Source organism: Colias philodice, chromosome 2, assembly GCF_061535455.1.
Source record: "Colias philodice isolate Cphi_HAF_F1 chromosome 2, ilColPhil1 Martin Lab GWU primary, whole genome shotgun sequence".
NCBI lineage: Eukaryota > Metazoa > Arthropoda > Insecta > Lepidoptera > Pieridae > Colias > Colias philodice.
In genome coordinates this window covers 10,464,378-10,477,684 of record NC_143087.1, presented here as the reverse complement: position 1 = coordinate 10,477,684, position 13,307 = coordinate 10,464,378, and the positions used below count along the sequence as shown (strand labels likewise).

Sequence of the window (13,307 nt, the reverse complement as noted above, 5' to 3'; positions counted from 1 at the left end):
GCGGCAGTCGTTGGATTCGCTTGCGAGCACGCATTTACAAGCTGCAACAAATAAATGTTTTTCGACGATTTTTGAAAAATATTGCAAGGTATGTAATATATGTTCTTTTTATTTTGGTGTTTACAATCCTTTAACCAAAATTTGTAAGTTATTAAGTGGCTATCTAGCCATATTTTGGTTCCATAAAAATCCACGTGTCTAAAAATTTTGAGGTAGAATTTCGTCTGAACCTTTCAAATGTCGAAAAAGGCAAAGCGGGCAGGGTAAAGCGGGCACGCGCCCGCTTTGCCCCGTCCGCTAAAATGTTACATTCTTTTGTTAATTTGCTTTTTCCTTTCAGATGACCGCTTATAACCGGCGTAAATATAAGCGTAAAATTTCACAAGCCTCATGGCAACGCTCAACTATGCAGCAAGCAAAACGAGAAGTCAAGAGTTAGGAAAACCTGTCAAAAAAGTAACAACTAAATATGGGATTCCAAGAACGACATTGCAGACATCTTAAATTGGGTTCGTGTAATGTAAAGCTTGGTAGGTTTACCTACTACTTACTGTCTTTTCTACGGAACAAGAAATGGAGCTTTTGGAATACGTATTCCACATGGACTCTTTATTTTACGGGCTGTCTAAACAAGAATTTTTGGAACTTGTATACCTACCTATTACATTATTTTAGGATTTATAAAAAAATATATATATGAAATAATTGTATCGCTTATTAGAGACTAAATAATGATAGACTGTAAACAGGGCGTTATTTTTTTAAATATTACTTCAGATATATCTGGAAATATTGTACCTAAAAGTTTAAAGCTCCTAAAAAGTTCCTTTGTTTCATATATTCATTTAAAAATAATTGTATGACTGTTTGAAATACATAACTTATAAAATATTTTTGTGTCTTTTACTCTATTTATTATTGTATATATTATTTGTGGCTGTATATTTTGAAATCTACTGTTTAAATCCAGGCCTGCCCGCTTTACCCAACTACTGCCCGTTTTGCCCTAAACGAAAGCCCGCTTTAGGCCTCCCCTTCGGGCAAAGCGGGCAATCGTAGGCTTTTAGTAATCTGTTAATAATTATTATATACTTTAACTTTTGACAAATTTAACCACTTAGCATTCAAAAGTATTTATTAATGGAACTTTTGGCAAAAAAATAAATGGATTAACTTCTTTTCAAACTTCATTTTTTTAATTTTCCCGTAAGGTGCCCCCTTTGGGCCCATCTCCCCTATACGTTTTAAAGCAATAGTATCTTCCACAAATAAGTAAGAACTAGGCATCATCATCATTTTTTTAATCAAAGCACATGTTATATTCTTACACATCATTAGGTATAATTAATATTATTATATTTATTTACTTCCTTTCGATTCTTCATCTTTGTCCAGTGTTGCAATCACTCTACATCTTGCAAGGATTCGCTTAACGAGGGTCTTATTAGCCAATTACCGGCTGTGGACAACCCGCGGAGAACGCCATTTTCAACAACCAATAATATATTGGATACTTATTTAATAATAATAACTGATATTCATGTGTTTCGCACTTGAGGGTATAACTTCGCTCAACGAAATCTAAAAGGAGTATTTTTTATTTAATTAATAGGTAGGTACACTAAGGTAACTGTAATGTGTTTAACCTACACCTAAGTACCTATGTATATTAAATATCTTTTGAAACGAATTCTTACAATCGGTAAATACAATAAAGGTAAATATTATATTTAGGTAACTTATTTTTTAGTGCTCTCTATGGAACAATGTCTAGATTAATTAATCTACAAATTTATTCCATTCCATTTTACTGTAAGTAATTTGACTACTAATTGAAATGTCCACAAATAAACGTTGTGTTTATTATAATTAATGTAGGTTGGGGCTAATTAATCCCTTAGGTATCCAATTTTCGAATGATTCATGGAAAATTAAAGCTATAGGCTCTCTACATACCTAGTACCTCCTATTTAATCTAGTAATCAAATATGTACCAGAATTATTGTATACCAAAATATAATTTTAACACATTTCCATATAATAATGCAGTTCAAAACATACAATCTTAAATTGTAACATCGATACGCGTCAATTAGACACAAAACGAATGCTTTACGCACCAACACAATAACTTAAGCTCGTACCCACAGAATAAGTTACTGTCGACGCCATTTTGTATTGAAATTCAAGCACAATATATTACGTTTGTTTGTTAAGTTAATTGCTAAATGGACTTCGTTATTCAGGCGCATATTTTATTAACTATCAGTATCAGTGCTCGAGAGTCAAATAAATATCTTTGATTGTGAAAGATGTATCCGCTTTTCGGTTCCCTGAACGAAACGCCCGCGGCTGTTTATTTGAACGATATTTTTCAAAGTATTGAAACGTTTGAGGATTACGTTTTAAAGGTTTGGGTTGTCGATGTAATTAATGCTTGGTAAGTGATATTCAATTAAATCTCTACCGAGAGATATACCTAATGTTAATTCCTAGGTACATAGAGCTGACTGGAAGACTAGATATTTCCTTTATGCCTTCAATTATTCAATTATGTATATATATTCTTGTTTATTTTTAACATAATTCTAACAGAAGCCCTTTACGCGGAGGTTTTTCTGTAAGTCTACAATGAGTCATTAAGCACAAAATATTTATATAGGTAATATTTCAGGTATCTTAACACAGCCTAATCTACTTACCTTAACATTAAAACTACTAGAAATTATTCCGTAGTTCGACGTTAAATGATCCTAATAAACACTAACACACTTCCTATATCTACAAATAAACATTCGAGCATCCTATCAATCCGCCCGAGGCGAAGCAAGCAATTTAATTTATTTTCCGACTCTGACCGCCATTTGCATAAAACGTTAATAATTTATCCACATAAAAAATTAACCTCTTACCCCAAACTTAATTAGACTCCACTAAGAAAGGCATACTTAAACTTTAATTATTTACAAGTTTTATTCAGTTAATTTTGTTTTAGTGAACGTCATAAGTCAAGTTATCAATTAGTCAATCAGTATGATGGATGGACGTCGAATATTTTGGCAGTGAAGAAATAAAAAATTACGTACCTTCCTACGCGGGGCCCCGCTGTTCTACTAGCGTATTATGTTCGTAATTTATTTAAATTTATTTAAATCTTTTATTTAAACCTAACTTACAGCGATATTTCTCCTGCACATGGATAAGCCGAAGGCTGGTGTATCAGATGAAAAAGCAAACTGAACAATTTTGCAAAATGAATTCTATAATGTTTACATAGTCGTATCACATGACCATTTGAAATTGCTTAAATCTTTCGCTTAAAACATAGGTAATATTTCTAAATCCAATTTAAGTGGTTCGGTGCTCTAACCCTTCATTTTTCAGTATTTTGGACAAAATCCATTACAAATTATAATGAAAAATAGGCACGTTACATAATATATTAGACCGTATCCACACAACTAGAGTTGGTCAGCAACATAATTGGAAAGGCCCGAGGCTTTAGTTATTTATGCGCACCATACATCATCTGTTGAGACAAACAAACAATCACACGCAAATACGTTTAATGTAATGATGTTTGTGATCACTTGTTGAAATGTTATACCTATTTATGTTGATGTGTAAATTTTCTTTATCATTTAGATTTTAGAAGGTAGAAGATTTACCTAGGTAACTATTTTGATACGTACTCAGGAAGGTAATCTTTGCTATTTCCAACGATATTATTTAAATTTATTAATAGAGACAATTATAACGATAAATGATGATAATTGTAACGTGTTGATTTATGTATTAGTATGTAGTACCTTGTAGAATGCTTGTAGAAATTCAAACAATATTAGATACTGCAAGGTAAGCTACATTTATTATTTTTTCTGTATAGGTAAACGTTACAGTAAATGCAGATTAATAGTTTTAGAAAGAATAAAAAGGAAATTTTATTAAATAAGAAGACGAGTTATCGAGTATATACCTATAGATAGAGAATATGCTCTCCTTACTACCCCTCTACAGCTCTAACTTGTTAAAAAGGTAAACATTACGTTAAAATCTTATATATAAAATTCTCGTGTCACAATGTTAGTCTGCATACTCCTCCGAAACGGGTGGACCGATTCTCATGAAATTTTCTGTGCATATCGGGTAAGTCTGAGAATCGGCCAACATCTATTTTTCATATGTAGGTACCACGGGCGAAGCCGGGGCGGACCGCTAGTATATTTATAAAATATTGAAGCTTTTCCTCCTTCGTTTTCTCAACCGATTATGATCATCGATAAATGTATAATTAATTTAATAGTGGATTAGAGTAAATACTGCTACACAGGTCGCTCCAAGCCGCACCGCGTGACGCCGCGGTCTGCACCTACCACCTACCTACTGAGAATTCTCACATTATAATCGTTTTATTGATAGGATTAGTATTATATTATCTGTAGTATTATAACTTATTGAACAAACCTTTTCTCATCATAATAGAGAATGTTGATATGGCTCAATTTTTAATTGCGTTTATCAAAATACGATAGTGTTTTAATGTAGGTACCTAAAACAATTGCTAGATGAATTTCTGCTGATTGAATGATATGTTTTATTAGCGTGCACCTAATGCATTTTGGTAAAATCTCTCCTCATTTATTTTATTTGCATAATTTAGGGATCTAAAACATTTCAGAGTATTAATAATAGCGAGCAATACTGACGTCATTAGGCAAAGCTCTACAATTACAAAATGGCAAAAAGTAGAGCAAATTAAATACTTACTTCGAATGTTTACAAGAAAATTACTTCATAACCAATGATAACGTTCAGTATGACTAACTCGAACTGTCACCTCAACAGCGTAAATCGTACTTATCGTTAGATGCAGTGAAATGTCCCATAAAGTGATAACATAATTGAATCGAACAGTGGTCTGCCCACGTATGGTAATTAGACAATTGCCTGCGTGGTGCGACGCCACGCTGGGTCCGTAAGATAGTCCTACGATTCTATTAGGTGCGGTTAATATGGGTTTTGTTTTGTATGAACTGTATCTATGCCTAGAATAAAGACGAAGTATGAAGATTCAAGATATTCTATGTGATGAGGTGCCAAAAATTGCACGGGTAAAGTTTTAAGAACGTTGTTTTTCAGGATGACTGGATAGAGCAAGGATTATAAATTTAAATAAAAATTTATTATAAAAATATAGTTAACTATTCTAGGATTTTATTCTTACTATAAATTTACTTTTTTATCAAGAAATTATAAAGCAAATTCTTAAAATTCTATCACTTGTTTGTCACCTATGGATATAATAAAATATTTTAATAGATACATTCAGAAAATGTCATGTATAATGTTATTATTGTACCCTAAGATTGTACCAAGTTTCAGTATATCATAAATTATGATTGTCTTAAAAACCACAATATCATGGTCATAATCACATTGTTGTTTAGATTTCCTGTGAAATGTCTTTGAGAAAACCATCTAAGGACTGGTTTATCGTGACACAGATCTTCTGAATACACAATTGCTGCAATTTTATATGAAATATTATTAAGATTGTGTCGTAAAATAGGAACTAGACGAGGTAATAAAGTGGATAACGAATTAATAGTAAGATGTGTTAAGTTATTCATATTTCTTAAATAAACTATGAATATGTTAATTGGTTATAGGTAACGAGAACTACTTTGAAACTTGCATTATAATTTTATTTAAGTAACTACATCCCTAATTTTAAATATAAATCAGAACGTGGGTAGATAGGTCGTAAGTCGTAACGTGTTTTTGAACATAGATACCTACTCCATATATTAGTACAACTTATTTATGCTTCCTTTTGTTGATAAGTACATAAAATATTAAATAAGTAATAAAACACGTAACAAACTTATTAATTAGCCATCGCAGCGTAAAGTTAAAGCAGCGATAATTGGCCTGTTTATTGCGCCTACCCACCTTTGCATCACCCCATTCAAACTAACCAATTTTCCGGTCGATTTACCAAAATACGTAGGTAGGTGCCCTCACGAAAACGCCACGGCAGGAACAAAAAGAAATCAACCTAACAGAACCTCATTGTGTATAATTAATTACTTGTAAACAAGGGCGATGATTTTACGAAAAGTAAATAATAATTGTAGAAAGCTAGCCGGTGTCGGAATAACAATGCTACTTGATTTTATGCTTTTTTTCTTGAATGGAGCAAGGTATTCATCAGAGCGATGTTTCCTTTGTGAACCAATGAATTGTTTGTTCCGTTGTGGGTTTATTTAATCACCTAAGGTGAAATAGAATTACCTAGTAGTTTGTTTGAGTAATATGTGCTTCATGAGGGTTTGTTATGGAATATATTTGGACTGGAAACTTTTTCTTTATATGCTCTACAATTTATATGCCTATATAATTTTTACCGAGTTTCAAGTTACTTTTATTTAAACTCAACACATTTTATTATCACCTTAATATGTTTTAAAAGTAATGGTGGTGGTCAATTAAAGTTAGCAAAATATTGCAATAGTTTATTTCTCAGTCTGAAAGCAACACTTCCTAGCACCAAATTTCTATAGACGGCTTGTTCCTTGTCCATTCCTTTGAATACCAGACTACCGCATTACCCATTATTTTCACAAATATCTCAGCATTTCTACAATTAAGACCATCTGTTAGTTCTGTTACATGCTTCTCACAATGAATAGTTTTCGTCTGGCGCCAGCCTAAGCCAAAGCAGGGCGGGGCCGCTAACTTGCTAGTCAGCTTCCAACGATTAAGCGGGCACGCCTCGACATTCGACTATCGGAACAGAATTACCCGCAACTTTTTAATAAATTGAATTTTTTGTACGCCCGTTTCCGTATTAAGGTGCACGCGTTTTTTCTTTAACTAGCTTGTTGGTGTTTGATTTGAGGGTTCTATTAAAATATGTATAGTATGGAAGTATCTACCTAGTACCTATGTTTAGTTTATCTTTCAGAGGATTGTAAAAATGGTGAATAATATGCTTATTTGGTTGGTGAGAGATTTATTATACGTAGCGACGCGCCACCCGGCCCGGTTACATACGAATGCAGTGTTGCTCTACTATAATATTCTGTATGTTACATTTCTACATAATATATTTTTTTTATTTTGAATGATTAAATTAAATATCAATCTCAACATTGATGTGTTTCATTTCCATAAAAAATATACACTAGATAAACGAAGTTCTGCCTTTATATTAAGCATATTAAAAAGTTATAGTATCAGCCTTGAAAGATTACAACGAAGACTTGAATGATTACATTCATGTGCTTGTTTTCATTTATGATTTTTCATGATTCATGTATGTATGTATATTGTTTTGAGCTGTAGCCAACCTATATCCCATATAGCCGCTGTATAACTAAATGGATCTTTTAAGGGTTTTGTAAATAAGTACAACATTTCAAAATTGTATAAGTATCTTTATTTGTATCTACATATAAACACGTGGGTACGATAAGGCCATGCGCAGACGACAGACTATCCGTGACGCACTTTTTAGTCTGTGAAAATAGAACCTATGAAATTATATGCAGTAACGCACACGACGCGCAAAAAGTCCGGCGCACAAAAAATCCGTGTAATTCGGGCAGACCGCACCGCGCCGCTCCGCACAAAAGTGTGTGAAAAGAATTGAACGTTTGCTTCAACGCGCGCTAACGCAGACGGCGCACACTTTACACGATTTCCATAGCGTCTACGTCCCTACAGCTCTGCCGACAAAATGATCGAAGATGTGCGTCGTGTGCGTTGAGTCTGTGAAAAATCCGCGACCGACTTTTTGCGCGCCATGCAGACTTTTTGTGCGCCGCAGACTCGATCGCACAAAAAGTGTGCCGTCTGCGCAGGGCCTAAGAATTACACCATTCAAGACGAGTGCATTACGAATACATACAAGTCCGTTCCAGTCTTTGGCACAATCTCTTTGAAGACAAAGACTCCATCACTTCCTTTATAATTCCTAAATACTAGTTTATACACAACATATAATCAAATTCACAGGACATAAATATATAGATTATTATTTCGATATATGTTTCATTGAACATAAAATTATTTTTGAATAATTTAGAACATAAATATATTGCCAGGCTCCTAAAAAGAAAAAACAAAAATTATAATTATTATAATGTACACTAAAATATGCAACCAAAACTTTATCTATTCAAAAAAAGTAAAAAATACATCTAGCAAAATGTGAACCTGACAAAAACTAAAGTTATATTAAAGAAAATCATAATTATCATCACAACGTAAAAAGCACAATGTCATGGTAACAAAAACAAAATTTCGCTTGAAAAAAATTACACCACATACATAATACATTTTTATCTAAGTGCATATTACAATAATTATACTAAATAAAATAGAAATTATTAATCACAAAAATCGCATTACATAAAATACTTTACATCATATCCTTATAATAAGAATTGACTACATTAAAAATGACGAGAATCAAAATTATCCTACATTAGATTAAAGATCTATGAGTATTAAAAGATTTATCAAATCGGTGGTGAAGAAACTAGAAAATTTTGTGATTTAGAATGAGAATTAAAGACAAATATTTACATCACGTAATAGAAAATAATTAAATTTAACTAATAAATGTTTAAGTACGAGTAACTGTACGATATCTACATTACCATTTTGGGCGCCATTTTTTATCTGTGTCCACGTAAGTGGCGCGAAAAATATAAAGATTAACGTACACAGCCAAGATAATAATATACGGTTTATTAGTGTTATTATTTAAATAATGGTCAACGCTGACCAAAAATTACAAATTTGTAATTATTGTAGTATGTTGTCAACACATTTTACTGCAATCGGTTTCAAATTGGACGAAATCCATAACTTCCTAGTTAGTAAAACTACACAAAATCTACGTAAGCTCGCAGATGCTGATCCCAAACTATGTAATCGTTATTGCCTTTCATTGAACTGTAAAATTACGAAACGTATCAGTTTTCTAGAAAACTTTAGAATAATGTTCCCGTCGCCGTTCCCCTCTCACATCACTCGTGTACCTATTACCTACCTACGCTACAAACGGAGCTCGTTTTATTTATTTTAATTCATTTTAATGTTGGCTTTGTGGATTCTAAAAAGGTGTAGATGATCAATATTTCATTCATCTCATTCATATGATAGGTACTTACATATTTCATTGCTGTCTAAAAACAAAATATGTTCAATATCTTTACGTTTACTATGTGTCCATTACAAACAACTACTTAATGAACCATTAAATCTTAGTACACCTTTTTAATCTTCCATTTCTTTCTGTATTATTTTTCCTATTTATTGTTATTTTATCCTCTTTTATTGATGTTTTCCCCACTAATAACAATTCCTACCGTTTTAAGGCATCTACGTGAGATACATTAATGAATAACAGCTACGCAACGTGTGTAAATGTTCAAAAACGTCATTAAATTCGTGTGTGTTTCCTAATTGAAGCTAATAGCTACGCAACGATTAAAAATGAACAAGTGTATGTGCTTCTAAATTGTTTTTAAATGATAACAACGATTAAACAATCGATTTCGTATCACAATGTCGTGTTGTAAGATCATTTTCGAATTATAATTTTTCCATATTTTGTAACCCTTTATTTAATGGACCTAATTTCATAAAAAAACTAATGTTTTGGAAAAAAACGATCATTTCGCCTAATTCTTATGACGTTCCATAGTTACAACTTGTAACGCACTTCTCAATACAAATACATTGTACATATATAGATACAAAAATTGTGTGTAAAATATCACTACGTATAACCGGTGCATTTTAGAATTTTTTGTGCGTTCAATTTGCAGGCACTAAGGTGCGATACCTTATATTTAAGGACTAATAATATCTTGTTTTATAGAGCAGTTAATTTCAAAGTAACATAGTAATTTGTTAAGTTTTTTATTATATAGTATTTCCATACTATTAAATTCACCATTCGAACTAAAATTGCACCTATAATATTAATAATATTCTGAATTCATATACAATTCAATTTATGCTATAAAAGTATTGCTAATTCATTATTTAAATTTTACGTGAAAAGCGTACGTTGTTATATGTGCGAGTGAGATAGCATGGGTTCAAATGCTAATGTAGAAATGAGATGACATGAAAATGGTCAACGGTTAATGGAGTCCTAATTATGTAATTAAATATGTCCTAAAAATACAAACTTTAAGAATAATATGACACATGATTTAAAAGAACTAATTCAGTATTATTTTTATTTCTTATGCCTTCTATTTTTATAATAGTACTAAAATTTTATTAGTAACATTGGACAGATGTTAGAAGAGTTATTATTTTTAATTTTCCTTATCAAATTTGGTTTAATTTGACTAGCTCTACTTTGATACATTGAAAGTATATTTATGGAAACAGATTGCAATTTGCAACATATAAACTGACATAAATGTATGAAAATTTATCTATATTTTTTATGCATTTATCCATTTTTCTCGTTTTATTTTTATATTTTGTTCTTTTCGCGTATTTCTCAAGTTCTACGAAGCCTTAAGAGCAAAAGAATAGACGAAGATAATTAATTATTATTACTAATAATTACAGGAACTATTCTAATTACCGATCTAAAACCGACATTGACAAATAAGGTAAGTAATTTATCCACTATATATATATCGGCATATTATTCTGTAAGTTTAGGATGGTCACGCGACATGATAATTTTAAGTAAATTAAAATATAATATTTAAATTCATGAGAAACAAAAAATCCAATTATATTGCACATTATTTATCGGTTTTAAACTTTACAAAACTGAAAGTAAAACACATCATTCGTGTTTCAACCTAAAATAGCAGTAATAATATCATAAGTAAATAATGAGCATTTCAATAGAGAAATGAAAAAATATCAATTCATATGTAAGAGTATAGATACATATATGAATATGTAGTGGAAATACTTTATAGAACTTTACCTTCACTTATCACAAATCAAAATTATACATAATATACGTCGTAGTAATTAAAACCAAACTATCGAATGTCTGTTTCACATTAACACATACGAAAATAGTATAAAGATATTTGTAACGTCGACTGCTTTTCCTTGTAGAAAGTCGAATTTCAACCACTACTCGACCACAGTAAACAGATACAATCAGTAGCGCAACTCCCTAAAAAACGTTCAAATCGGCTCATTCACACTTACATACGCATCTGTAGTTAGTAGCTTGTTTTGTGTGGAGTTTCTAACTGTTCATATGTTTACTATAACTGGATCCAACAATCACGCGACCAAACAATAGTTTAGAGCAGGATATTAGATTCGGGTGCTAAAGCCAGTTTGCGCTAGGTGGGCGGAGTGGCCACTGGTATGGAGCTTGGTGAGAGAGCCTCCTTAATAACTGAATGTCGTCTGAGTAGTTCTGTTACTGTGATCGCCACTTGAACTGTTCCCTTGCCTTCTAGCACGTCCGCCGCGCAGCACATCAGCTTCTATAACAATGTTTGATGGTTATAAGTTATAACGTTAAGATTCTGTAAAAAAATTATGGTTATAGTTCTTATAATCCATACTATTAATATTATAAATGCGAAAGTAACTCTGTCTGTCTGTCTGTTACTCAATCACGCCTAAACTACTGAACCAATTTGCATGAAATTTGGTATGGAGATATTTTGATAGCCGAGAAAGGACATAGGCTACCTTTTATTGCGAAATATGTACCACGGGCGAAGCCGGGGCGGACCACTAGTATCTGGTTTGGTTATAAGACTGACTAATATCGCTAATATATATAGATAGGTAATCTTATAGTTAAAAAGGCTGATCGTTAAGCTCTTAAAGGTGTGTAGGTCAAAATCAGAAAATATAGAAAAAAGAAACGTATTCTTACACAAATTATTTTTATATTGTATGCGAGGAACATGCATTTGTTTAATTTGAATATACAAATTTCATTTTAAGCTTGGCTCAATTGATAACATTTTTAATTTTATTTTATAAACGAGGAAAAAATAGAATAGATAAGAATCCCAATTATTAATGAAATCAAACATCTGTAAGTACTTATCATAAATTTTTACTGTATACTGTCTACTGATGATTTATAATTTCCTTACGTGATCTTATACGACGGTAATTTTATTTTAGTCAATCTGATATATGTATCCAATTTATAATCTATTTTCTAAAGCGAATAATGAGGAAGGAACCAATAAAAATAAAACAACAATTTGCAATAAGAAATGTAAATTTTAATTCGAGAAAAAAACATTGTAAGTACATAAGAGAAAAAATACACTTTACAAAAAAGAAAATATTTCAAAACATACACCGAACAAATCTCGAATAATTATAATAAGAAATGCAAAATAACTTAAAATTTAATAAATAAAACAACGACAATTCAACGTTACACAAATAAATGATTATTATACATGGAATTGAATGAAAGACTGGTTATTATCGTAAATAGCAGAATCCATTAGAAGTAATAGTTATTATAAGATTAGAAATAGTTTACAATAATGTTTTAGGCTTAGATTATAGATTGGTCTCCGCGCGCGCGCTACGACTAGATACCGCCGGCGTACTTGAAAAATGCGGCAACTTATAGTACGCCGAATTCGGCGTACCCAAGCCAGTCGTGTCACAAGCATTGTGTGGAGAGGGTGAACCGATAATTTATAAAGATTTTGAACAAAATCTGAAGTAAAATGCCTATTTGTGTCATAAAACTATTTAAAAATAATACATCAAAAAATAAGAAAGACACTGGGATCACGTACCATCACTAAGTATCGTATTATTCGAAATTTCTCCTTTACTTCGAAAAATTTTTCTACGAAAATACGACGCCATTCAGTGTTGCCGTATTGCATATCCAAAAAAATACACGTGGTTGAGGAAATATTTTAGCAATAATTTGAACTTTTTTTTTCAATACTATTACTAACACATGCATAAAAAAGTATAATACAATAATTTATTTCTGTTTAACCATGTTTAACTGACTCATATAATATGTTTTTTTTTATTTCCGCTTTTTTACTTTTAAACAACCTTTGTGACTATAGTATAGTAGCGTCGCAAGTGGATTTGAGTCACATGTTCATGGATTCGATTCCCGGCCAGGTCAGGATGAAAAAAATATTTTTCAAACTTCTTTCCAAGATGCCAGATTTCCCATTTATGAGGTAAAATTTATGTAGCTGGCAGCCCAATTCTTCACACACACTAGCGTCTTTACAAATTGCCTAACACACACTACAGAAAAGAGTTGCCGCACTCACAGAGCTATT

General features: G+C 31.8%; 1 protein-coding gene across 2 annotated transcripts in view; it reads right to left on the bottom strand.

Moving 5' to 3' along the window:
• Positions 1-7,875: 7,875 nt before the first annotated feature.
• Positions 7,876-13,307, bottom strand: part of Lrch (Leucine-rich-repeats and calponin homology domain protein) — a 51,329-nt gene continuing 45,897 nt past the window's right edge. The window contains exon 11 of one of the 2 annotated variants that reach the window (XM_089708151.1): positions 7,876-11,498. In XM_089708151.1, the coding sequence (XP_089564277.1) occupies positions 11,352-11,498 (147 nt within the window). In that variant the 3' untranslated portion in view covers positions 7,876-11,351. The remainder of the gene's footprint in view (positions 11,499-13,307) is intronic. The other variant, XM_089708145.1, reaches the window with a different exon arrangement.